Source organism: Lycorma delicatula, chromosome 4, assembly GCF_047948215.1.
Source record: "Lycorma delicatula isolate Av1 chromosome 4, ASM4794821v1, whole genome shotgun sequence".
In the NCBI taxonomy this organism is placed as follows: domain Eukaryota; kingdom Metazoa; phylum Arthropoda; class Insecta; order Hemiptera; family Fulgoridae; genus Lycorma; species Lycorma delicatula.
The window spans coordinates 10,560,104-10,586,203 of NC_134458.1; the positions used below are offsets into that span (position 1 = coordinate 10,560,104).

A 26,100-nucleotide genomic window follows, 5' to 3' on the forward strand; every position below is an offset into this window, starting at 1 on the left:
TTTATTTTATCCATTATTAAGTATACAAAGCTAGAAATATTTTCACATCAACAAAGAAAAACAATTATTTTTCAGGAATAAAATAGTTAATTTACGCACCTTTGGCAAAAAATGTCATTTTCTGAAGAATATAATAAGAAAACATATGAACAGTTCATATTACAATGTATTAAACTGAAAGTAATAAAGTTACAAATAAACTATTTTAATTTGTTTTTTGTAAAAAAATATTTATTTTCTTTTTTTTAAAAGAAATTCTTGAAAACATTTTGAATGTAGGTGCACTTTACATTTTATATACAAAAAAATTGTATGGTTTTTGCATAGCTTACATCTTCATCTTGTATTTCACATGCTCTGAGATAACGTGCCCTATTTGATCATAACAAACATCTTTTGATAAAGTTTTTTGACAGAGGACCCTTGGTTGCCATTGGTAGTGAAGGAAAATTATCTTCATTTTCAGCAATGCTTCGTGGTATTTTTATTTGTTTACTCATCAGTGATGATACAAGAGAAGATCTAAAATCCATTTGACTGATTTTATTATTATTTGGAAGTTTATCTTTTTCCCATGTATTTACTATAATAGAATCAACAGCATTTGTAAACAGTGGCCACCAACTTTTTTCAATGCAATCAAATTTTGTGATTTAAAATATCATTTTCATAGGAATCAACGCCATCCATACTTTTATTATATTCTGCTATCATTAATGGCTGAGTAATAATGGTGTCTTTTCTTTCTTTTCATATTTTATAATGGACATATGTCATTGGATTACTGGCAGCTGTCGCTACAGTATTACCATTCCATCCAGCGACTGTGAAATTGTTTCATCAAATATACCTGTAATTATTTTTTGCAATTCTTTAGAACTGTTTAATGAGCAATTAGGAAGCCTATTTTCTCTGACAATGCCATTCACAAGCCAGTTTCTTTTAGGTTTACAGTTTTTTGTTTCTACTTGCAACTGAATTTTTGAACATCAATGTCTTTTTCAGTATGCAAATGATTCTCAAACGTACCTGCTATATTGATTGTACCTGTTGAAGGGGGTCTTGGTTAGAAAATTTTTATCAATATCTTCTTCGTCAGTAAGTTGATCAACTTTAGTCGAAATATAAATTGTATCGATGGCAGTTGCTTGTGAAATATTATCTTCATCTTCTAAAATGCAGTGCAATTCTTCAAGTGTCAATGGTTTTTCAAAACCACTTTTTAACAGATTCTTACACTTCAATAAAACAAAATTAATACTTTTAAATATATTGCACAGGTATCACAAAATAAGTAAACACTACTTCACTAATATATGAAATAGCACGTAGCTGTAGAAACTGAACATTTTATAAAATAACAATTTCTATAAAAATAGTTAAATCAAAACAAAACGTAATGACCAAAGAAAATGCTGAATCAATGCGATAATATGATAGACAAAATAAAAATTTAAAGATTCAAACATAAAAATAGTACAATGTGGTATTGCGAAGTTATTATTTGTAATGTAAGAATAACATGTTGCAAGCCTAGTGTGTGATTAATCACTCCAAAGCCAAAGGTGCATCATTGCACCATTATTTTTAACGAGTATTCGTTCCATCAGTTTTCAAAATAATTAATTTCATGAATTGATGAATAAAAGCAACCCTTAAATAAGCAATTAAAATAGAAATATTATTTTTAACTATTATATCGCAATCATTATATACCTTATTTGAAAGGGGTTACACGATCTTGTAAAATAGAGTAAGTTGATATGTAAATAAAATCGCTAATTAAAAACCTATTACCATATAATTTTTTCTGTGTGATTACAGCACCTAAAAAAATAAAGACAAAGTACGAAAAATCTTGTAGAAATTAAAAAGAAAAAATGTTTATATAAAGGTTCGTTTACGCACCATTGGCTTTTGATTGGTTGATTGAACTGTCCCCAAAATTTGCTTGGATACTTTTACTGAATTTATTACAATAAACTTGATGAAAGCAGTGTGTTACACAAGGCCCACTATGCCTAACTAAATTCTAGGATGGTTATAATGTGGTACTTGTAAAACAGTTTTGTCATCCTGTACTCCCATAAATTTCCATTTCTGAATACTTTATTCTACTGTACCTGGTATAATATTGTTATTACTTTGCATTTTTTCTGGTGTGAAATTTGCAGGATTGAATTTATTGTACTTAAAACAAAACTATTAACAGGTTATGATTTATTTTAAAACAAATCTTTAATTTTTAAAATTGTATTTGATTGTTTAAGTATAAGTTACAAACATTTTATGATTTTTTTTAAAAAATACATGTAGTAGCTAAATCTGCATATCATTCTTGCTTTTTGGTGGCTGATGCTTCTTGTACTTTTTTCTGAAACAAATAAATCAATAAGTGGATGAAAATTTGTAGCTAAAAAATATACACTTCATATTTGTAATGACAATATTTTCTTCAAATTAATTACACGCAGATGTATGCTGCACTCATGACAGTTATTTTAATTATTTTGAACATAATCTTATTTAGAAGTCAATTCTGAATTCCTTCCTCCCTAACTGGTTAATAATTAGTTATCTCCAAATTTTCTTTTTAATATATAGAGATCTTTTGTAGAGAAAAGATGTTTACTGGTAAATTATATTTTTTATAAATATAATCCTTTACAGCTATAGATAATGAACAACAAAACCAAAAAAAATGTGGTATTGCAGAAGGAGGTGGAAAATCAAGTAATTTTATGAAGATAATTAAGAGAGATGTTTGTGCCACAATCTTGGTAAAGACTATTGTTATATCTATCTGTTAGCTTAATCTTTGGCACATACCTTGTTAGTTGGGTTAAAACATCAGAAAGTAAAAAGATCCCTCAGATAAGCCGAGTGGCAGCATTGTCATTCTAGTTGTGCCAACAAACTGATTCATTTCTAATAATACTTATCGAGAAGAAAGGAGATTAAGGATAATAACTTTTGGGAAGTGGAGGATTAACAGAGCGACTGTGAGCCCCATGGGGAATGAGTTTAATTTTTATTTGCCCAGGATGAAAAGAAGTTATATTTGTGTTGAAAAATGTAGCAGTTGAAGTTACTGGATCCAGTAATGGCAGTGGAGTTGTGTTCATACAAATTTTGTGGTTATTAATAGTGTTTTATATTTTCTAAATTTTAAGCTTTTTAATATTTATTTAATGTAATTACAGAATTGTATGCCGACTGATGATGCAGGTTCCCATGAAAGTCTACTATTGATATTAGTGTTTCTAGGTCTTATCTGTTACTGTGTTTTGGTGATTAAGTTTTTAATATTGAACTTAATTACCACAGTAGTCAATATGTTAATGAATTATTTGAATTTAAAAAAAAATATATGTATGTATGTGTGTGTATTATATACACCAAAACTTCATTCTGTTCTCAGTATTCATATTTAAATCTAAGATTTTTAACTTAAGTACTTCTTAAGCTGTTACATTGTAACATAAGCGTGTTAGATTGTTGATTAAAAATTTACTTGGAATTTTGTTTAGTGCTGTAGTTATATTTCTTAGATTGTATTTTTAAATTAAATGCAGCCCTATAAATTATATGAATATAAACAAAAATGATTTGGTCTACCGTATTGCAAAAGATTTAATACTCTTTGAAATTAATACAGTTTATAAGCACTGATGAGATTAAATTTGGAAGTGGATAGTTATTTATTGTTTCTGAGTCACCTAAATAGTAATAATTTTGTCTACAGTATCATTTATTCATTTTGAATGATATTATTTCATTTTATTGCTCTATACATTTTTAAATATTTACTGTTAAAAATTATAATAAAGATCTGGATTTACTGTACTTCTGTTTTCACTGCTGAATTTAAAAATTAAAATTATCATATTGTTAAATTTTACTGCTAAATATATTTTAAAAATCTGTTCAATTTTTGTTGAGTTGAGCAAATAAAAGATTTGGGTTTTCCTCGCGTTATAAACAAACACTATTACTATTGATTCAGCTCATCTTTGTGTTTCCAGTCTTCTTTCGCACTTGGTTTTTGAAAGTATAGTAGTGATTATTTTGCTTGTGTCCTCAGTTTTGGTCGTTTTTTATATGTTAAACAGTTTTTGCTGCACAATTCAAATGTTTGAAAGCAAACTGCAAAAATTGTTTAAAACATTCATTTTAATTTTAGAGAATTTCTGCACACTAAAATTTTGTTAACAGTAAGAAATGTTTAAATGTAATAAAGAATTTTTTCACTGCTTTACCTTCAGATAATGAACCATGATAAATTAATTTTAGCATATATACTATTACTTTTATGTTATAAATATTATAATATTTATTTTTTCTTCATAGCATTAGCTTGTTCACATTTTCACCAGCATGTAAGCGAGGTTAAATTTAAATGCAACTTAAATTTAACACCAAGCAAATAAGTAACATGTATTACTCATAATATTGTGCTACCCATAAAGGAAGTTATTTGAAGGATGCGGAGGTGATGCAAATGTGCATTTTAGACACGTATTTAAAAATCTATGGTAATTTTATCTTCAAATACCGAATAAAAACCTGGAGTTTACAAGACAATATGAATTGACTGCAATGTTTTACATAGGTCAGATTGGGAGAAATTTCGTAAAATATTTCAGGGAACATGCACCTTAATTTAATACAGGAAATCCTATAAAGTGATATATAGTTGATAACACAAAATCAAAGTGCACCCACCCCTTAATTTAAAAAAAAATAAAAATATAATTATACTGATGTCAAGACTAATTTAGTATGAACAAAAATAACCAACAAATTTCCAGTCTAACCCAATATGATAAGCCTTATATATACAGAACTTTAAAAAATGTATGGCCAGTTCACTATCCTCTTTGCATTTTTAAGGTGTACACCAGACATCACTTGCAGTGAAATTATGTGTTTATTCATTACTGTTCGTACATGACAGTCTCCGAAAGTAATAATTCTAACATATCAGATAATGGAATATCTGAAATATGTCATTATAGCACACATTTCACTGTAGTCACAGATGAACAAAAAATGTATTAAAATTTTTTTTTAATATATACTATTCAGTTCTGGATAGGATATTCCTTTTAGAAACAAGAACCTGTCCTTGGGTGGTTCTTCTCTTTCTAAAAGGGGAAAAGTGATTTTGTTGCATCACATATCATAAATACAAAAATTGTTAATCAGTAGGGTGTAACGCTCTCGTTAATTAAATTTTTTTTTTGTATTTCTGAGAAGAATCATAGGGTGTGAAAGTGATAGATGTCCACTTTCTGGAGATGGCCTGAAGCATTCTTTTTGGCAAGAAGTTGGTCACATGCAGGCAGTCATGTCACCTACTTCACATGATAAAGGATTACTTCATAAGATAAAAGGTCCTCTTTCATCATTTATTTCTTTGTCTTCCATTGATTTCTTTTCTTATTTGAATTTTTTAGGCATGAGTCAGGCCTCTGATGCATCCATACTGAGGATCCTGAGTGCTAATGAGCTATTGTAATCTGATAGGTGTAACTCTTCAATGAACTTCTTTTGGGATTCAAACTGGTAAGTTCTTTAGGGTTTTACTAAGAGTAGACCTACTATACGTCTACGATTAGCCCAGACAGTCCTGCTTTTTAGGGCTGTCCGGGGTTTGAGAATTTTATGACTTGCAAGGATTTTTTTTAATTTTAGACCTGTATATTCGACATCACATTTTTAAGCATTCTGTTATGACTGTGCATCTCTCAGCCAACCTTGGAGCAAGCGCTGAAGTCGATTTTGATGGAGGTGTGGCTACCGGTCTCACCACAGCCTTTTACTTAGTCATTTGGCAACACAACAGGGGCAATATGTTTATATTGTTTTCATGTGTGAAGTAACTTGTCTACACATTTTTGATCATTTTATCTCTAATCATTTTTTGTCTCATCGTTTAACAATGGGCAAAAAAAATGTGTGTTTAATGTTAACCTGCAACAGGAATACAAATTTTTGAAATTGTGTAATGATAGTAACAATGAACTTGTTTATTGCACACTATGTACTGGAAATTTTTCTGTTGCACATAAAGGAAAGGGTGATATTGAAGACCATATGAAAACAACTAAACATATGAGTGCTGTTAATGCTGCTGCTTCAGCATATATAAGAAATTTTTTTAAAGCCAAAGATGGGAATAATAGTAACAGTGATCTGGAGTGTGCTGCTAAAGAAGCTACATTTTCATACCATACTGCTAGACAAACTCAGATTCAAAACATCAGACTGCACTTCTAAACTGGTTAAAAAGTTATACGACCCAAAATTTTCATTTGCTAGAACCAAAACCGAGGCAATTATTATTAAAGCTATTTTGCTATTTATATTTGATAATCTGTTGCTTCTTTGTAAAACATTAATTATGTAACAGTAACAGTGGATAGCTCAAACAGAAGGGAAGTAAAACTTATTACGATTGTTGTAAGATATTTCAGTCTAGAGGAGGGATTCAAGTTAAACTTTTAAATTTTGATGAAGTGTCAGGTGAAACTGCTGAAATTTTGACTCTGTATCTTTTGCAGTGTGTGAAAAAATACAAACTTGAAGAAAAATTGGTTTGTTATACTGCTGATAACACTAACAGTAATTTTGGTGGTATGAAGAGAAAGGGGAATGAAAATCTGTTCAGAAAAGTTCAAAGTGATTTAGATAGACCTATTGTAGGAATTGGTTGTTCAGCCCACTTTGTTCACAATTCAGTACAAACATGTGATTCTCTACCCCTGGACATAGAAGTTATTGTTATAAAAATTTATAAATATTTTCACATATATATAATAAGAATAACGAAACTTAAAGAGTTCTGTGAATTTGTGGAAACAGATTACAAAAAACGTATTATCTCATAGCAGCACAAGGTTCCTTAATTTGTTACCTGCAATAGAAAAAATTCTTTTCATTTTTGATGGCCGAAAATCATACTTCTTTTCTTGTGACAAATGCCCAAAATTATTATTTGATATTTTTGAAAATTTAGAAAGTGAACTGTTTTTGAAATTTTTATATGATACTCTACAGTTATTTAATAATGTAGTTCTGAATTTGGAAGCTAATTCTGTAACAAGAACCAAAGCATTTCAGACATATTCTGAATTAATTTGTCAACTTCAGGAAAGAAAAACCCACAAATTTATACCATCTGCCAAAGAATTGCTATGCTTTCTAAAAGAAAATATTGATGTACAGAAACTAAAATTGTTCTCAAGCATAGACAATTTTTATAGTTCTAGTATCAATACTTAAATAATTTGTAGAGAACCAGTTTTGATAAAGTTAGTAAGTTTCAGTGAATAAATTTACGAACTGAAATTGCCTGGTCTGATTTAGAAAAGAGTGTACAAGTTAATGACATTATAAAAGATTCCATAAATATTGATAAACGTACATTATTGAACCAGGTAATTCAAAACCAAAGAATAGATTGTTCAAGTTCTGAAAAAGTACCAGATACTATTGAAGAGAAGTGGAAAGCAGTTTTTAAGGTGTTTCAAAAGACTGATATTTCATGTTGTAATATTTGTAAAATGGTTGAGTTTGCGATGCCTTTGCCTGGGACATCTGCTCCAGTTGAGAGAGTTTTTTCAATTACGGGGAACATTTGGTCTGCAGAAAGGGGTAGACTTTCAGTATCTATTGTTAAACATCTGCTAAATGTTAAAATTAATTCAGAACTTTCTTGTTGTGAATTTTATAATGTAATTAAAAAAAACAAACCATTTCTGAAAAAAGTCATGTCTAGTGAAAAATATAACTGAATAAATAAAGTTTAATGTCTCAGTTAACTTAAGACTTACTTTTTTTTTCTTTTAATAAGTTTTCACTTATCATTGATAAGTTTTATGCCTATTACCCTTTGGAAACTGCTAATCTAAGCTCTTAATTGTAGCAATAGTATTTTCTTTAAAAAGTTATTAAATTCTTGTACCAGATGCTCTCATATAAAAAATTAATTTTATTTTCCTTTATTTAAATACTAGTAATATCAATTACAGTTGGAACATTTTTATTAAACCACTGTCATCAAAATATTAAACTTATTTGAGCTACCATTAAAAAATACATTAAATAACTTAACGAGTAAAATAAAAAAGATGCGAGTCATGAAAGTAAGTTCTTGAAGATAAAAATTATAAACTTTCATTAATTTCTATTTTTTACCAGTATTTTAATACTATTCTGTTTTTATACCATTAATACCATTTTTTTTTTGTATAGTAAATAAAATTTCAATTTCTTACCTCAACATCCTTGGCAATATCAACAAATTTTTTAAGCGCATCTGTTGCAGCTTCATGGAGAGGGCCATTTGGCTGAGCTTGTTTGTTTACTTCTTTTGTGACTTTTTCTATTTCATTTACAATTGTTCTGTATGTCTGTGAAACAACATTTTTGAAATCTTCAGTATTTTTTTTTAAATCTACTGAATGAATACTATTAACTGTTTGATTCAGGTTGGTAATTGCGGACTGGATAAATCCCTCTTTTGCATCTCCCTGTAAAATAAATAATTCTTTATTTTAAAAAAAATTTACTCGTATGTAATACACAGTTTTTCTAATGACTATGATGAAGGTAAAGCATCTGAGGTAGAAGTAGCATTGCTTATAGTTACTTTCTCAGACAGTAATGGTGTTCATTAACAGAGAGTCCCTGCAGTGAACGTGTGAAGAACCAAACATTTACTTGCATTTTGGTGGGCCGTGCATGCTGATATTAAAAGTATATTCTGTCCAAAGAAGGAAACCATCTTACTTCTCACTTTTTTCGTATGCCTGACTTTGGATAATCTTTATCACTGGAAATGGCTATACCATTCTTATGAGTTACTTATCTCGTGGATCAGATCACCCATAAATGGCATCCTGCATAAATTCCTGCACTATTCTCTGAGATGTTTTAGTATCGTTGAATCTTCAGCTCAAAATGATTGCGGTTTACTGTTTTGTTCAGAACTTAAGAAATAATTATTATTTATTTTTTTAACCATTAATTACTGCTATTGTCGCAAATAAATCCTGGAAACTAAAAATCAAGCAAGGCTACTACACCTAGCATTGTTTAATAGATGATTTAAAGAAACTGATTTATTGAATTTAACTTTGGCCACTGTTAGTTTATTCTTTGTTCATCCCTTCAGTTTTCTAGAATTCCTAGACATCCCAGAAGTTTTTAAACTGCTGGGTTATAAGGATGCAGTTTATCATCTTATCTTGGATTACCAAGAAGAATAGATTATTTGATACATTTATTTGTGTACTTCTCTAAAACTACTCATAAATGTAGATTTTTTGACAATAAAAAATGTTACAATGTATTTAAATAAGCATTAACTGTTACTACAAGGCAATATAAAAATGTACTAGCATTTTCTTTCAAGGCAAATGTAACAGATTGGAGAATGTAAAAAAATAAACAAAATTGATGAACTCTAAAAAAAAGTACTGCATTGATAAAATCCTACTGTTCACAGTCATCATTTAATTTGAAATTAATTTATTCTGTTAATTTTCTCATTAGTCTTAAGGCTATTATTAAAAGTAAATTCAATGATAAATTGGCACAAAAATTTAGTCAAGATTAGCGATTATGAAGCAAGAAGTTATAAAATAACTCCTGTGCTTATTATTTTCAACTAATCTTTACATAAGAAATCATTTGTACAGTACTGATAATTATTTTAATTATTTCTGTAATCTCATGTTTACCTCTTGTAATTTAGTCAAAAAATCTTGGAGTTTGTTATTTAAAGCCTTAGATGTCTCCTTAAAAGTTTGAATAATTTCATTATGATTTGGTAAATCTGGCAATCCAAGAGCTTGAGTTATATTTTGCACTGCTTTTTTTGCATTTTCTATATTTTCTTCAAAATTCTGTGTAGCAGTACTTGTCTCAGGTGTCACCTGTAAGAAAAAAAAAATTAAATGTAATTATCAAGTAATTTAAATATATAAGTATTTCTGCTTGCTGTGCTAATGAAGCTAGTGTTGTGATGTAATTTATCATTCAACTTTTGTAAAATGAAATCCTTGATTATCTGTAGTTAAAAGTTCAATAATTATAAAATTTGTTAAGTAAGTTGGAAGTAAGTTCTTTAAGATTTAATTAAGACCTGCTGCATCATGACATTGACTAAAATTCTTGAAAGTTTCAGTTAAACCCTCAAACAAGAGTTTAATGACTGGAGTGTTCCCTGAAAATCTTAAAATTACTAAAGTTGTACAAATATTTAAATCAGGTAGTAGATTTGAAGTAGGAAAACACAGACCTTTTCCTTGGTTGTGTTTTCTAAATTATTGGACCAAGGTTGTTAAAGTACAATTGTTAGGATTCTTGGAACATTATAAATTCTTTACTTACACACTTAAACAATCCCATACTTAATAAGGTATCTGGGGCATTTTTTATGATAAAAAAGCCTTGATACTAAACTCCTGTTCACTAATAAAGAAAGACTGCAGGGATTGGCTCTTGAATAGTTCTGGTCTTATTTGATCAACAAGAAACCATTTTTTAAATAGTGAGGGGTGTAGTTTTGTTTGAAAAAAGTTGTGGTGTACCATAACCCATTTTGGGTCCCACTTTATTTTACTACTTTTATTAATGATTCAGACTGCTATTAAGACAGTCTAAATCAGTTGTTATAAATGGCATCAGACATTTTCTCTAATTTAATTGATTACTTACTGTGTAATGATATTCAGTTCATCCAAGGTTCCCGTGTGGGATAGGCGATTGATACAATATATATAATGTCTCAATTACAGATGAGTTATTTTTATGTTTGCTAGCTGATTCAAATCAGTCCATTAAAATAATAGTTATCAAATTATTTACAACTAATAGTATTTTTTTATTGTGTAAAGAACATAGGCTGGTCTTACAGATTATGAGTTTTATTTTTTCAAGTGGTTCCAAAATGATTAAGTTAAATTTTTCATTAATAGAACCATTTTAAATTATATTAATTATAAAGCATGTACTTTTTAATTCAGTAATGTGAAAAACACAAAAAAGGTTGTTAAAGGCAAAACTGACTTGTTGCAAATTATCAGCTCTGCTTTTAACTTTCATGCACTAAGTAGCATTTAATTTTTATTTAATAATAAAATGTAATGTTAATCTATTTTTCTATGATTCCAAAAATTAAGTAATCAGTTATGTACATGCAAATACATGTGTGTATACAGTATAAACATACACAGTCTGGTAAAAATATATACATTTTATTTTACCTGTAGGCTGTTCCAGCTGTGAATTCTCCTGAACAAATGTTTGGGAGTTAGATCATTAGGAAGACATAATTCTGTAATGTACGTTTTTATCTTAATAATATATCAACCATTACGTAATTGTGTATGCTTCTGAGAGGTGAATTAACTTTGTGTAGCACTTAATGGTAACAATGGATCGATCAAACCAACCTTCAAGCTGGTACTGATAACAACAGCCAACTCAGTAGGGTGTGCTTTAAAGATGCAAATCAAAAAAATATTGGTGTTTATTAACAATAAGGTTTTCAGTAAATGTTTTATGCGTTTTCATAGAACATAAAATTTTCAAAAGATATTCAATTTTTCTGTTCTTGCTTTTTATCTGCCTTTAATTTTTTTATCATTCGAATGATTTATCGCATAGTCTCTAAAGCTTGAATGTGGGCATATGGTTTTTTGTAGTGTAAGAAAAATATGAAGCCTGACTGGGATTCAAACCTAGAATCTTTAGTTTAAAGGTACTACCACTCCTATGGAAGTCAGTAGAGCGGTTAAAGTTTTTGGCTGCTTTGGGTATTCTATTGTTATTTTTATTTACAATAATACGTATGTGAAAAAATAGATGAAATTAGTTTTTTTTACCGCTTTTATATTAACTTGCTCTTTGACTACGTATGTGAGATTCACGGTACGGAACCTTTCGATCGAATTTTGGAGCACTTCCGCTTATCCACTCGCTCTGAAATTTTGCATACAGATTTGCTCCTGATGACAACACATTTTAGTAACATTTTTAAATCGCTAAGATGCCCAAGTTGCTACATGAAAAAATGCCCCTTGAACTTATGCAGCCTCGTTCGCATGCATATTTTCTTAGTGAAAGATAACCTAGCCTGTTTTGGTAAGTTTGGATCTAAAATTCACACGTGTTTAAAATACATAATTTTATCAAACTGTAGGGCTCTACGTACTACAACAACCGACTGGAGCTAAATGAAAACACGCAATTAGTTTTATAAACAAGTGAGATATATATTAGGGTTATATAGATGATACTAGAAAATCTGTACTGTAGCGACCGAAGTTTTGAGAAATTGTAGTACTTTTTAACCGGATCCGAATTTTCGGATGAAAATCGCAAATATCTAAAAAAACGGTCGGTCCTAGTGTTCTGAAAGATTTTTTCGATCCCCCTCGATGAAACCCATCCGCTCTTAGTGGTACCCGTCGAATGATAATATTTTCAAGTGCCCCGGGGCGCCGTTCAGAAATTGGTGATGGGGTACCACCGTAATATCTCGGCAACCGCTCGTCCGATTTTCACAATTCAAACAGCGTATGTACCAGCAGTTCGAGCGCTAACCGTTTAACTTATCGGGTACACTCTTAATTGCCTGGATCTTGTTTATCCGGAAATCAAATCGTTTAGCCTATGTTTTGATTGATGTTACTCACCTACCGTAAAACGTACCGATCCGATATTTTGCTAAATACGCTCAAACCAGTGCGCTAGCGCAGCTGTAAAATAAAAGCTTATGAAGACTAAAAAGTAGAAAATAAAAAATTTGTAAAAAAAAATGTTAAATACCACTCTTAAATTAAACGCACTAAAAGGTAAAAAATAATTTTAGGACGGTATCTCAGAATGGATTTGACAACAAGCTTTGATGGTGATATGTAAGATTATGTCATATGTAAGATTAAGCTATGAAATGTCATAGCTTCAAATTAAAAATTTGATTTTTTTACTCATTTTTTCATATGCGTGATGAATGGCCTAAAGAGTGGGGTGTAAAGATTTGTACTTTGACATGAATTAGGATGACCTAATTCAATTAAACTATTTGTTGACTCAGTAAATTTTTTTTAACTTAAAAACGGTTGGTAACCGTTTTTATATGTTTATTCAGTATTTTTTATTTCTTATTTTGCCATTTGTTGTTTTCGTTAAATAATTTTGGCAAGTCAAATTTATTTGTTATATACCAACACCGTTATTTATTTTATTAATAGTCAAAATAATTTATGAAGAATAATGCCTAATTTCCATAATTAAATGTAATAATTGTTTACTTTTATTAATAAACTTTATTGTCGTTATTTCCATATCCCAATAGAAAAAAAAGTATATAAAATTCAAAAATTGTTCGGAATATCTCTTTTTTATAACTTCTTCACATATAATGCAAATTACGCACAGATTATCAAGTTATGCTTGTTCTACATTACGTAAATACCAGTTACTATTGATTTAAAGAAATTTTCAGAGTAAATTTATCACCCTGATAAAAACTTAGTCTATGATATAATGTAAATGATTAAATATATTCTACATAACATTCTCTACCCCTTAACATTTTTTTTTTTTAATTTATTCATTTCTAATGATTTTATCATTAAGAAATAGCATTTCTAAAAGACCAATCTTGTTGTTTTTTTTGAAAGAGTTAATTATATTAGTCCATCAGCTCTTAAATGTTGCTAAACAACGTTGAAATCTTTCACAGAAGTTTTTTTTCTGAAGATTTGTTTCGCTTATCGTAATAATCTAAATTAAAGTATTAAGTTAATTTTTAAACCTAACCTATCTTATAATGCAGTCTAAACTCTAAATAATGTTACATTTACTTAGAACTATTATGGTGGCCAAAACGTATATTCATATTTTAATAAATTTGGTGGATATATCTTCATATATCGTTAACCCTATATAAACTCACACAAATATGAAACTAAAACATATTTAACCCAGTAAGATAAGAAAATATGAAAAATATTTTTTAATATTATCTATAGTTATTAGTTTGGTATTTATTTAATGGCTTAACTGCCATTAACTCTTTTATAAATGAATTAAAGTTCTGAATCGGTATAATAGAGTAGTAAGCCGATTAGGAAAATCTATGATGTTTAGAGAATTTGTTAAAGGAATTCTATTGTCTACCTTCTCTTATGGGAAGTCTTATTATAATTTACTTACTGATGATTTGCCGAGGTTAGCAAAGGATTTCAAGGGATAAAAATAAAATAAACTAAAATTAGAACTTCTATCGGTTCTATTTTATAGCATTTCAAATGGGTTTTCCTAGGTAGAAACAGGTTGTATAAACGTATTAGGATTTACGTATTCAGGATAAATTTTAACAAAAGGTTTCAAGAAACAAAGCTTAAAACAATTATATTGTGAAAAAAGTTCAAGGAAACATTTTTCGAAACGTCTTAACAAATTTAGCAAGTGCATTTACATGCTTCAAAGAAAAACATGAGCCGGTGAAATCACTTCCCGTTGCCTTATGCGTAGAACACCCTACTGTTGTAATAGAGTGACAAAAAATACAACATATTTGTTTAATACTTCAGGTTTTAGGGATAAAATAATGTAAACGGTAAAAAATAATAAATTTTTAAATTAAAGTGAATCTATTCTCATTTAAAACTATTAATTTTCTAAGCAATTTTAACTGTACCGGATGTACTGTACACCATGGTTATCAAATAGAAAACGCTGGTCCACTGCATCGACTCAAGAGACAACGTTTTGTAGAGATGCGACTAGAGTACCGCTTTTATATTGAAACTAACGTTTTCCGTATTTTATCAATGGTTTAACATTGACAAGATTTCTGTACTGAAAACCGAGCGTATTTAAGCTCATGGAATATCTATTGAGAAATAAATAAATAATAAAATGAAATATAATACGCATAAATTACATGATAATATTACACATTATTGATTATGTAAGTAAACGTGTTTCAAAATTATTGTCGATCGGTGAATAACTTTTTTAGGTTTCTTATGTATTACAATATAAATAATGGACTGTTTAATAAAAATCCAGCGATGGTAGCTGCAGAACAAATAAATAAATCGACAAGAAAGAATTTCGGCATTTAAAATAAAAAACGTACTGTAATTATTTCCACTTCAGAATATATCATATGGATACAATTATTACAACGATCGTACAATAATAATAGGCCCACGTTAATTTCTTAGTTCATCGTTCGCTAAAGGTCTATTCTTAATAACAATTACTGATGATTGTCAATTAGGAAGCATGCGGGCGTTCAGTAATAAGTTCCATTGCTCAGACCAGCGCTTTAGCCGACCTGTAATTATGGAGATCCATGTAGTTGTATGAATTGTAACGCAAAATATTTAAATAAAACTGTAGCAGTTTGCTTTGCGGGATAATATTGCAAATTGCATAGATAGTCCTCCCGTGTTGTAATACTTGTGTTATCATAGTATGAAATTTTGGGTGTCTTTTAGAAAATAAATACTTATAAGATGATCATGTGGATTTAATTTACAACAAAATCAAACAATTATGTTTCACTTTCGTTTTAATAAAACGCTAAGCTTATTATAAAATATTCTTTATGGCTATTTACATTCCAAGTAGGATATTATATTTTTGTGCTTTCAATGGAAAGTCAGAAAAGTTTTCAGGCTCTCAGATAATTGTTTGCCGAGTGCAGATATGAATAATGTAAACCGGTATTTGTAATTAAAAAATTACAACTTTTCTATAGTTACGAATATTCTTAAAAAAAAAATAATATCCACCATTATCAAACCAGAAAATTTTCTGGTTGTAAAGAAAATTTTCGTAGAAAATTTTCTTTACAACATAAATACTAGTCTTTATTATTTTTTTAAAATTAATTATAATTTTCAATCTCCGGATTTTCCGGAAAAAATAAAGTCTACTCAAATAATTTTAACTAATTCCATCTTAATTAATAGTTATTTTATTTTGTAAAACTTATTTTACTCTTTCATATACTTCTCGCTTTTTTATTATTATTATTATTACTTTTTTTTCAAGAAGATAGCGGGCATCGACTACTATGGTCATTAGCCCTTGTCACAAATAAAAAAAAAATCACTTTCTTTTCCATGAAAGTGACTAGGTCAAATGCCAGTCTTGTCAAACAGATCATCCAGAAAAACAGACTTGTCACAAAACAATAAAATCCCAGATAAACATTAGATGAAAAGGGTGTATACCCTTGTCACTTAAAATTTGGAATTCGTTTGTGAAGAAATGGCGTTAAATTATCAAAGCGGGTGTAAAGGGCCCGCAACTATTAAAGCACATCCTTAAGTAATTCGTCAATCACAATAAAAAACACCAAAACTTAATACTGGAGAATGCAAAGAATCACAGTTAAGAAACGAACACAATTAAATTGAATACAATGAATTATTTATGATAATATATGAATCATAATCGCTCCAATAAACCGCTTCCTCTGAGAAACTCGATCATTTTCTTTTCTCATTATATGATAAATCATGAGCCAATTTGCCGGTTAGATTAAGCCAAATTCTGAGGTCTCTGTACAACGTGCACTCTTCTATTATGTGTTTCACTGTGAGATATGTCACAGATTTCACATATTGGAGTCTTTTCTCCTGTTAGCATATAAGTCGAAGTTTTGTAAGAGCTACTTGTTCTGGACGAGTTAGATGGTTTTTTTGTTTTAATTTGAAGCGGGGTATTCTTAATGCAATTAAGCCTCGTAGTAAGCGCACCCCACCTCCTTATCCATTCCTTTCTTATGATGTGTTTACTGTAATTTTTAAGGTCATCTAGTCGAACTAATGGAAGGTTGATTTGTTTGCTGTTTGCCGCTTGTTTAGCTGCTTATCAGCTGCTTCATTACCAGGAATGCCGACGTGGCCAGGTGTGCATATAAAGGTGCATTATTTGCAGTTATCTTTAAGATTTGTAAATGCTGCCAATATATCCTGAACAAGTACATCATGCGTGAAGCCATTCCTTAAAGCAGTGATCGCACTTAAGGAATCGGAGCAGAGAAGCACTCTCTCTTCATTGTAATGTAATACATAACCAAGAGCTTGCTGAATTGCGTATAACTCTGCTGTGCAGACACTGGCAATTGCAGATAAGCCGCAAAAGTGGGATTAGTAGTATATAACTAATGAGCTTCCGACGCCGTTCTCAGTCTTCGACCCATCGATGAATACATGGATGAAATTTTTAAATTCTGCAATCAGCCGACGAAAAACATTTGAAATATATAAGTCTGGTAATCCCTGTTCTATCTTCTGTTTCATGTCTATGCGACCCTTCACCGTAGACATCAACCGTGGCGGGACTTCTCTTCTAGAGACTGGAAGAACTTCTGGCAGATCAATACCATAGTTTCCACAGATCTCCATTCTCCTTATTCCAGCTGGTCTAGAAAAGGTGGGTCTCTTGCGAAACTGTTCAGCCAAACTATGTTTATAAAAGGAAACAGAATTTTTCCGGCTTCCGATATTAGACTAGTCGCCGGACTTGTACGGAATGCGCCTGTCGCCTATCTTATTCTACTGCTATATATTACGTCTAACTTTCTTAAATGCGATCTCCTAGCGGATGAATATACAATACATCCGTAGTCTAGTTTCGATTGAACCAATGCTTTATACGGTCTCAATACTATTTCTTTATCTGAGCCCCGATTGATGTTGATTATATGTTTAATAATGTTTAGGGCTTTTCTGCATCTATCGCTCAAGTCCTGTATATGTAATCCCCATGTAAGGAATTTATTCAGTAACAGACCTAAAAATCGGACATTATCCTTATATTCTATTGGATTGTCATCGATGGTCAAAACAGAACTTCGGTGAGGAATTCTATTCCTACAGAAGTGTACACAATGCGTTTTTTTCTGGTAAAACTTTGAATCCATTATTCCCCGCAACTTCATTAAGGACGTTAATCACTCGTAATTTGTACTTCACCACAGCTGTCGTGGTGCTCGCATGTACAATTGCCAGATCATCGACATAGATACTTTTGCTGATTTTTGCCGGAATGGCTAATATTAGTTTATTGATGACATCGTGAACAAGGTACCGCTTAACGGCGAGCCTTATGGTATGCCATTTTCCATTCTTTTTTTTTCTGATGAATATTCGTTGTGGACGCGTACTTGAGAAGTACGATCTTTCATATACAGAGTGTCCCATATAAAACGCAACCCAACCTTATATTGGTAGGTATTGAAATAATAAAAAGGCATATGTAAATGTAAATGTAATTTTTATTTTTACCATCCATTACCTTACATTTAGAGTAAATGTTGGAAGTGGCCGCCATCTTCTTGAATACAAGCTTCAATTCTTTTTACAGCGTTTCTTGCAACTTTTTTCAAAGTTTGTGGCTGGATATTTAATACAGCTTGTTCAATATTGACTTTCAATCGTTCAAGTGTTCGTGGTTTGTTGCTGTAGGCTTTTTCTTTGAGGTAACCCCGTAGAAAAAAATCCGCCGCAGTCAAATCTGGAGATGTTGGTGGCCACAAGCCTCGACCGATAACACGATTATCAAAGAATTCCTCGACGAAATCAGAAGTTGAACCTGCGTAGTGCGATGTCGCTCCGTCATGTTGTAGCCAGCAGTGTCTGTCTTCCTCTTCCAAGAGTGCGATGAACTGAAATAAAATATCCTGATATCGTTCTGCATTAATGGTGTACTCGAAAAAAATAGGACCGATTATTTTCTTCCGCGATATCGCGCGCCACACGCCCAACTTCTGCGGCTGTAATTGTTTTTCGTGATAAACGTGGGGATTTTCAGCACTCCAAATTCTACTGTTTTGGCTGTTTACGTAGCCATCCAAATGAAATCGTGCTTCATCTGTGAAAAATAACGAATCCATAACATTAATTCCCTCACGCAGAAATCGACGGAACCGTTGACAATATTGTAGCCGTTTTTCTTTGTCGGACTCAAGAAGTTGATGAACCGTTTGAATGCGATAAGGTCGTAATTGTAATTGTTTGGTCGCCCGATGAACAGTTGATTTAGACAAATTAATTTCAGCAGACAAACGTCTGATCGATTTATTTGGCGAGGCGAGTAATCGGTCTTTGATTTCAGTTACTGTATTTGTATTCAACACTGACGCAGATCTTTTGTGTTTCTTGTTATTAACAGAACCGGTCTCTCTAAATTTTGCGACTAACCTTAATACTGATGTTTTGTTAGGAGCCGGTTTATCTGGGTACTTATGGCGAAACAAATCTTGCACTGCAACCACTGATTTCGTACTGAAGTACGACTCAACAATGAAAACACGTTCATCTAGCGAAAACACCATCTTGTCTCTAGCAATACACTGAACGTTATGATTGCATTTTTGTTACTACCGGTAGTGTTCTACTGCGTCGCCGCGATGTTCAGATGATGGATGAGTCCATTTCAGTAACGAGTAGGGGAGTAAGCTTGACTTTTGAAATTTCATGGATGATTGATTGATGGGTTGCGTTTTATATGGGGTACGCTGTAGTTGCTGACTAAAACTGGCAGATTGCCACGAATGCCCCATTAATGTATTTGAAGCATTATTCCATGTCGCCAGCTCATATCGAATGCCTGCTGCAGATCCAAGAAGACTCCGACACAATGTTTTCTTGCGATAAAGTCGTTGTACATGATGTTCTCTAAGTTAATCATTTTATCAGTAATAAAGTGGTATTGCCGAAAACCTTCTTGATGTGAGGATAAAAGATTTTCTTTTTCTAAAATCCAAACGAGTCGATTATTTATAATTTTTTCAAATATTTTTCCCATAGCGGACGTGAAAGAAATATGACGGTAACTGTTGGTATCCGTCAAATTTTCATCTTTCTTTGGCACTGGAACAATATATGCTTTTTTCACTGCTGCGGGTACATGCCATCCCGCCAAATCTGATTATATAGTTCTAATAATCTATGTTTTGCAGTGGTATTCAGCTGCCTGATCATGTTATAATGAATTTCATCCGGACCAGCAGCTCTGTTACCGGCTTCCTCCAACGCTTTCACGAGTTTTTCTATTTTAAAAGGTACATTATATCATTAATTTATTTCAGTTCTGAAATTTAGTAAACCTTCAAGTTCCGTTTCATGTATTCTAAAATATTCATCGTAGTTAGCCGTCTTGCTGTATTCTTCGAAATGATTGGCTAGTAGTTCTGCAATTTTGTTTGGAGTATCTTTACCGTCATCTTCATATTGAAGGCAAGTTATGGGAGTAAAGTTTATACGCCCGCAAATCGTCTTCACTTTCTTCCAAACGTCTGATGCAGTTGTGTTTCTGTCAATGGATGACACGTATTGCCGCCAGGATCATATTTTAGAGTCTTTCATAGGTATTTTGCATTCATCCTGTATTTTTTAAAGGCAATTAGATTATCTACAGTGGGACGTTTCTTAAAGGCGTTATACGCTTTTTTATTTCTTTTAATAGCTTCACTTATTTCATCGTTCCACCACGGAACGGGTCGCTTCCTGAGTTTCCCAGATGTTTTGGGAATACATCTTGATGCCGAGTCAAGTATGGCATTAGTTATAGCGTCGAAATCGGCTTCGATAACTCCAGTTGTTTCAGGATGTATCGTCCTAGCTGTGAAGCTCGTCCAATCTGCCTTATCAAACAGCCATCTTTTGGAGATGGGATATATTTTCCTTGTAACGTCAGTTACAATTTGCACCGAAAAATGTAGATCCATGTAGATCCTCCTAAACATGGAAGGTGTACCTCGGTGCTATAGATCTACTTATAAGTGCTAGATCTATATAGGACGTCAATCCATCTCTGGCACTGAAAAACGTTCCTGGCAGTTTTGTCCTGTCTAAGGCTCATACAGATATGGTAAGACCAAAGATGAAATCGCTATTCGTGTCCAGATTTAATACGAATGTTACTGTGGATGGGATTAAAGATTTGTTGAAAGATAAGAACTTTAATTATATTAATTGTTTAAGATTAAAAACAAAACGAGAACATTATAATTCATTTTTTGTTAAGTGCACGCCTCGGAATTCGCACGGCTTACTGATCCGGAAATTTGGCCTTCCGGCTTATTGCTGGCACCTTTCTACGGTCCCTTAAGAAAGGAAGCGATATTTGCAGAAAATAATCCGGCGGAGGATGGATTAGCCGAATGCAATGATGGGCAGATTGAAAATTCATCACCAAAATGTACGCAGTCTTCGCACGAAAAAAGATGAATTCTTTGCCTCATTGATTGATTCCGAGGCCGACATTGTGGCGTTGACTAAGACTTGGTTGGGAGATCTTCACGCTGATATCGACATCTTTTCTACTCGCCTTACAGCTTTTAGAGCAGATCGTGTATATGATACTACTGTGAAGCGAGGTGGTGGCTCTACAATGGCAATAAGATCGCATTTAAAATTTCTTAGAAGAAGCTATCTTGAAGTTTTTCCAGAAACAATCTGGATTGAGATATTTTGCCAAAGTTTTAAAAATCTTATTGGCAACATTTATCTCTCCCCTTTTGCATCGACTGAGCATTTTGATTTGTGTCTGGAAACGCTGAGTGGCCTTATTGATTTCTTATCAGTAGGTGTGTTATTTCTAGGAGATTTCAATGCTCCTTGAGTTAATTGGAAAACGACAGGTTTTCACAAATAAACCTATTTTTTTATACGGCTGAGATAATTATGATGCACTTTAAAACGATGTAAAAAGTCTGAGTGGAATAATATTTTATTATCAACTGATTTGAATGACGCGTCTTGAAATTTCAAGATATTATCACGCGTACTATTATGAAACACGTTCTACCACGTGTCGTAAAAAGCAATAAACTCTCCTCTTGGTTCAATAAAGAGGTGTCTGTGCTTTTGAAAAGGAAAAAAGAAAGCCCATGATCGATTCGAAAGGACGGATCTACCAGATGACTATCGCAAATTTTCCGAACTTCGTCGACATGGTAAAAAACCGATTGCTAATGCAAAAAAATATGCTTTGCTAGGAAATGTGAAAATGACTTGCATTCCAGACTGAAGAACTTATGGATATATTTCTCTAAACATAAGACAAATAATGAATCATCTGCTCCTATAATTGATGGTAGGGCAGTTTCAGATACAAAGCTAATAACCAAGAGATTTGGCAAATAGTTTCAATCTGCTTTTAACGATCCATCATCCGAACCCATCTATAATCCTACTGCCTGTAATCTTCAAACCGATATTCCTACTGTATCTTTGTCCTCCGTTTCCAAAGCTATCTCTCTACTCAACGCTAACTCTGCGCCTGGTGAAGATGAGATTCCTTTGTTCATTAATAAAGGTCTTATGGAAGTTAATTCGCCCGTACTAGTTTCGCTGTTCAACAGGAGTTTAGCGTCTTCTATTTTTCCTTCGACTTGGAAACGTGCAGTAATTATCCCTATTCCTAAACCTGGTATTTCTCTGCTTCAGAACTTTCGTCCTACCTCTCTGTTGAATTCCTTATCCAAAATGTTTGAGCATATTATCTACGACCATATCTACAGCCATGACTCTTCCACTATCTCTCAGTGTCAACATGGTTTTATGTAGGGGCGTTCAGTTACCAAAATCTATCTTATTTTCTGCAGGATTCTGCTAGAGTTGTTGGGCAAGCAGGTCAGGTTGATGCAATTTACTTTGATTTTGCCAAAGCATTTGATAAGATCTCTCATCCGCTGGTACTGAAAAAACCAAGAATATAGGTTTCAGTCAGTAGATGAATGCTTACCTGTTCTCTTACTTATCTGAACGTCGATTTTCAGTCGGCTTTGGTGGTCATCTGTCAATGTCTGAATTTTCTGCTACATCAAGTGTACCACAGATCCAAACTTGGGCCGCTCTTATTGTTAATTTTTATTAATGATATTGAAAATGTTGAAGTTTATCTTGTAAGTTTCAAATTTTTGCTGATGATCTTAAAATTTATTTTCCAATTAAATCAACAGCGTACCATTTTTACTTCAGAAAAATATAAACAGTATTTCTACATGGGCTCGATAGAACTTTTTGCCGATAAACCTTCAAAAAACCAAACATGTGATTTATTCTCAGAAGACAACAATTTCCGCATTTGACTATAAGATTTTCATTCCATCTCCACGGTATCGTCTGTTAGAGATCTTGGTGTAATCTCGGACTCAGGGCTGTACTTTATGGAGGATATTGAAGGCATAGTCAGTAGGGCTCGGCGAAACCTGGGTCTGGTTTTGTGGATCTGTAGAAGGTTTATAAATCTTAATACATGTAATCTTTTGTATAAGGCACTTGTCAGAAGTCATTTGGAGTTCTCTTGTGTTGTGTGGAACAGTAATCGTGCTTACACATCTAATCTTATTGAAATTGTCCAGAATCGTTGGCTCAACTGGATTAAACACAAATTTAATAACTTCTATGGCAACACTAGTAAAGCAGATTTATCTAAACAGCTCAACCTGCCGTCCTTATCCTCCAGGCGAACCTACTTCGATCTAGTTACATAACCACCTTCCTATAAATCATCCTGTAACTATTCGTAATCCGTATCGTTCAATAAGAGGCTACAGAATATTTCGTACACATGTTGGTTCAACCATATCACCAATAGAAAGATGTACTGGTGTTGAAATTTCAAAATCAAGTAGATTTCTGGCTGGATGAAGTGCAATTTAAGAAGAAAATTATTGAAATAATTAGGGCCTGATTGCTTTCCTTATGCTCAGTCACGGAGCCTCCCGCGGCTTACAAAACAACTTAAAAACCCATATCGATCACCCTTTTTAATTATTAATTACATCTGTCAATATGACGTGCACACTACACAAAGGCTCTCGGGCCGTTCTAGTGTGTGAATTTTTCCCAAGCTGCCTGGATCTTCTTGGTGGTCGTCAGGGTTGGTGTTTTAGTTGGTAGTCTAGTTTTCCAGGAGTCCAGCACTAAAAGACCAAACTCTCAATTTTTATACCCAAGTGCGTATAACGCATTTAACCCTCCCCCCAAAAGAAGTACATATATATGTATATAATATTATTATTATTATTATTTCATTTCATGTATTCATTAGTTCGTGTATTAAAATGAATCATAACCATTCATAAATTATATATTTTTTGACCGGTCAGGGTTTCATACGGTTTCCCTTGATCCTTCTAGAAAAATTCTGGGGACTGTCCTTTTTTATTAGTATTCGTAGTGTAGGTCACCTATTCAATCCTGATATTATCAAAATAATGAATAATTTTTCCCATATTAATAAAGTACACAATTATTTACACAATTTTAATTACCGAAGTTCATAAAAATATTTTATGTTAAGAACTGTATTTCTGGATTATCCAAATTATCTTTCATCTTAATTATTTTCGGTGAGGAGAATTTTTTTACACATTTATCTACGACCAACACCTAATTACCACCTGAATTACTTGATGATCCCCGTTAATTAGATGTTATCTATCTTTAGCAGGGCTGACTTCGATCAGAATTACGTTAAAGTTTTCCTAAACAATTTATTCAGTTTTATATATTTTAATCTTTCCCCTCAAAATGTTTTACTGATATCCAGATCCCAATAAACATGAAATTAAAAAAAATTTACGAAGGTTTTCCCCTGTTTTATGAACTGTTATCTAATGATTCTTTTACCAAAAAGCATTCTGAACGAGTTGATAATACCAAACAATTATTTTTTCTCTACAGGAGTGCCTCTCCACCCCGTAAATACTTTGTGTTAAGAAACAGTGTAGAATTCAGTCCGAATTGTAATAAACTCATTCTTAACCGTTTCATTAAAGTTGTATCGGCCATTCTTGATTGCAAATGGACATAAATCAAGTCATAACCTAATTTGTTTTAATTTTCGTACGAAAATTAGATTTTTCAACTTGTGTGTGTGTGTGTGTGTGTGTGTGTGTGTAGGCTTAATAACATGCTACATTAATAAATTAATTAATATCAATTTCTTAAAACAGTAAACAAATCATCTAGGTCTTAAAATTACACACGTTTGTGTAATTTCAGTACTATGTCGATAAAACCTGTTTTATTTTTAAAATTACGCTGTTAAAAAATTATCTTATACATAAATATATATATATTAATTTAAAAAAAAGAAACGTACGCAACTGACAGCTACCACAAGTGTTAAAGCTGCAAATAATGATGTCTTGGAATCCATGATATACGTCTTCTTCTGGTTATATAATTCGATTACTACGAACTGTAATAGAGCACTGAATGATGTAAGACGATCGCAGTCAATATATAGATGACCCTTGCATCGCTCAACTTGGTTTATCGTACTCGCTCATGACATCTAATGTTTGTTGATTTATGCTGTTTCGATTATGATATTTGCATAGAACTGATAAATCAGCTTCCTTCATAAGAAAGCGTGCAAAGGTGACCTACGTACGCAGTAACATAATTTTTAGAAATGTTTACTTATCTCCAGCTCTGTTTACTGAAGAAAAAAAATTATTTATCAAAGTTAGGTATCTGTTTAATTATTTAATAAGTTATAAAGATACATGTTACTAAATTGTAATTTACAGTATTTTTTAATTTATTTCCTTTATTTTTTAGACGTTTAAACAATTAATCGTTTTGAGCTCAATTTATAGGACTGATCGGCGGAAATTATTTATATAATAAAAAACAACTAAGGTACACTACAATTGAATACAAGAATGAAGTTTTCCTTTAATTTTCAAATTTGAGTGATTTAAAAGAAACAGAAAGTACGCAGTAGTTTATTAACCAAGAAATCGTCGTTCAACATTAAATATGCAGAATATAAAATGATCTAGAATTCATTTATATTAATCAATTTAATATATAAATTCAACGAAGGACGGAGTTAATCCATGAAATAAAACTTTTTAACAATCCTTCTTTAGTAGTATTTTAATTTGATTCTTATTGTTGCAATTTAAATTACGACGACGCTTTTGTAATTATTTGGCTCATACATATTAGATGTGCTATATTAACTCACTTGGGTTAACTCAATGGATAACTAAAAATATGAAAAAAGTAAACTGAAGAAATTTAAGAT

At 31.8% G+C, this 26,100-nt stretch overlaps 1 protein-coding gene across 1 annotated transcript; it reads right to left on the reverse strand.

The window, feature by feature from the left end:
- Positions 1 to 2,219: 2,219 nt before the first annotated feature.
- Positions 2,220 to 25,335, reverse strand: LOC142323100 (uncharacterized). The gene is made up of 4 exons (XM_075362285.1): positions 25,165 to 25,335; positions 9,750 to 9,944; positions 8,283 to 8,537; positions 2,220 to 2,374 (listed from the first exon to the last, which is right to left on the reverse strand). Exons 1-4 carry the CDS (start codon positions 25,219 to 25,221, stop codon positions 2,333 to 2,335), a joined length of 549 nt encoding a protein of 182 aa, XP_075218400.1. The 5' UTR covers positions 25,222 to 25,335; the 3' UTR covers positions 2,220 to 2,332.
- Positions 25,336 to 26,100: the final 765 nt, after the last annotated feature.

Coding starts and splice junctions, on each gene's coding strand:
- LOC142323100 (XM_075362285.1), bottom strand. CDS start 25,221: ATGGATTCCAAGACATCATTATTTGCAGCTTTAACACTTGTGGTAGCT. Junction 9,945..25,164: donor TTGTGGTAGCTGTCAGTTGC/GTACGTTTCTTT, acceptor TTTTTCTTACAG/GTGACACCTGAGACAAGTAC. Junction 2,375..8,282: donor ATATTGCCAAGGATGTTGAG/GTAAGAAATTGA, acceptor TATTTGTTTCAG/AAAAAAGTACAAGAAGCATC.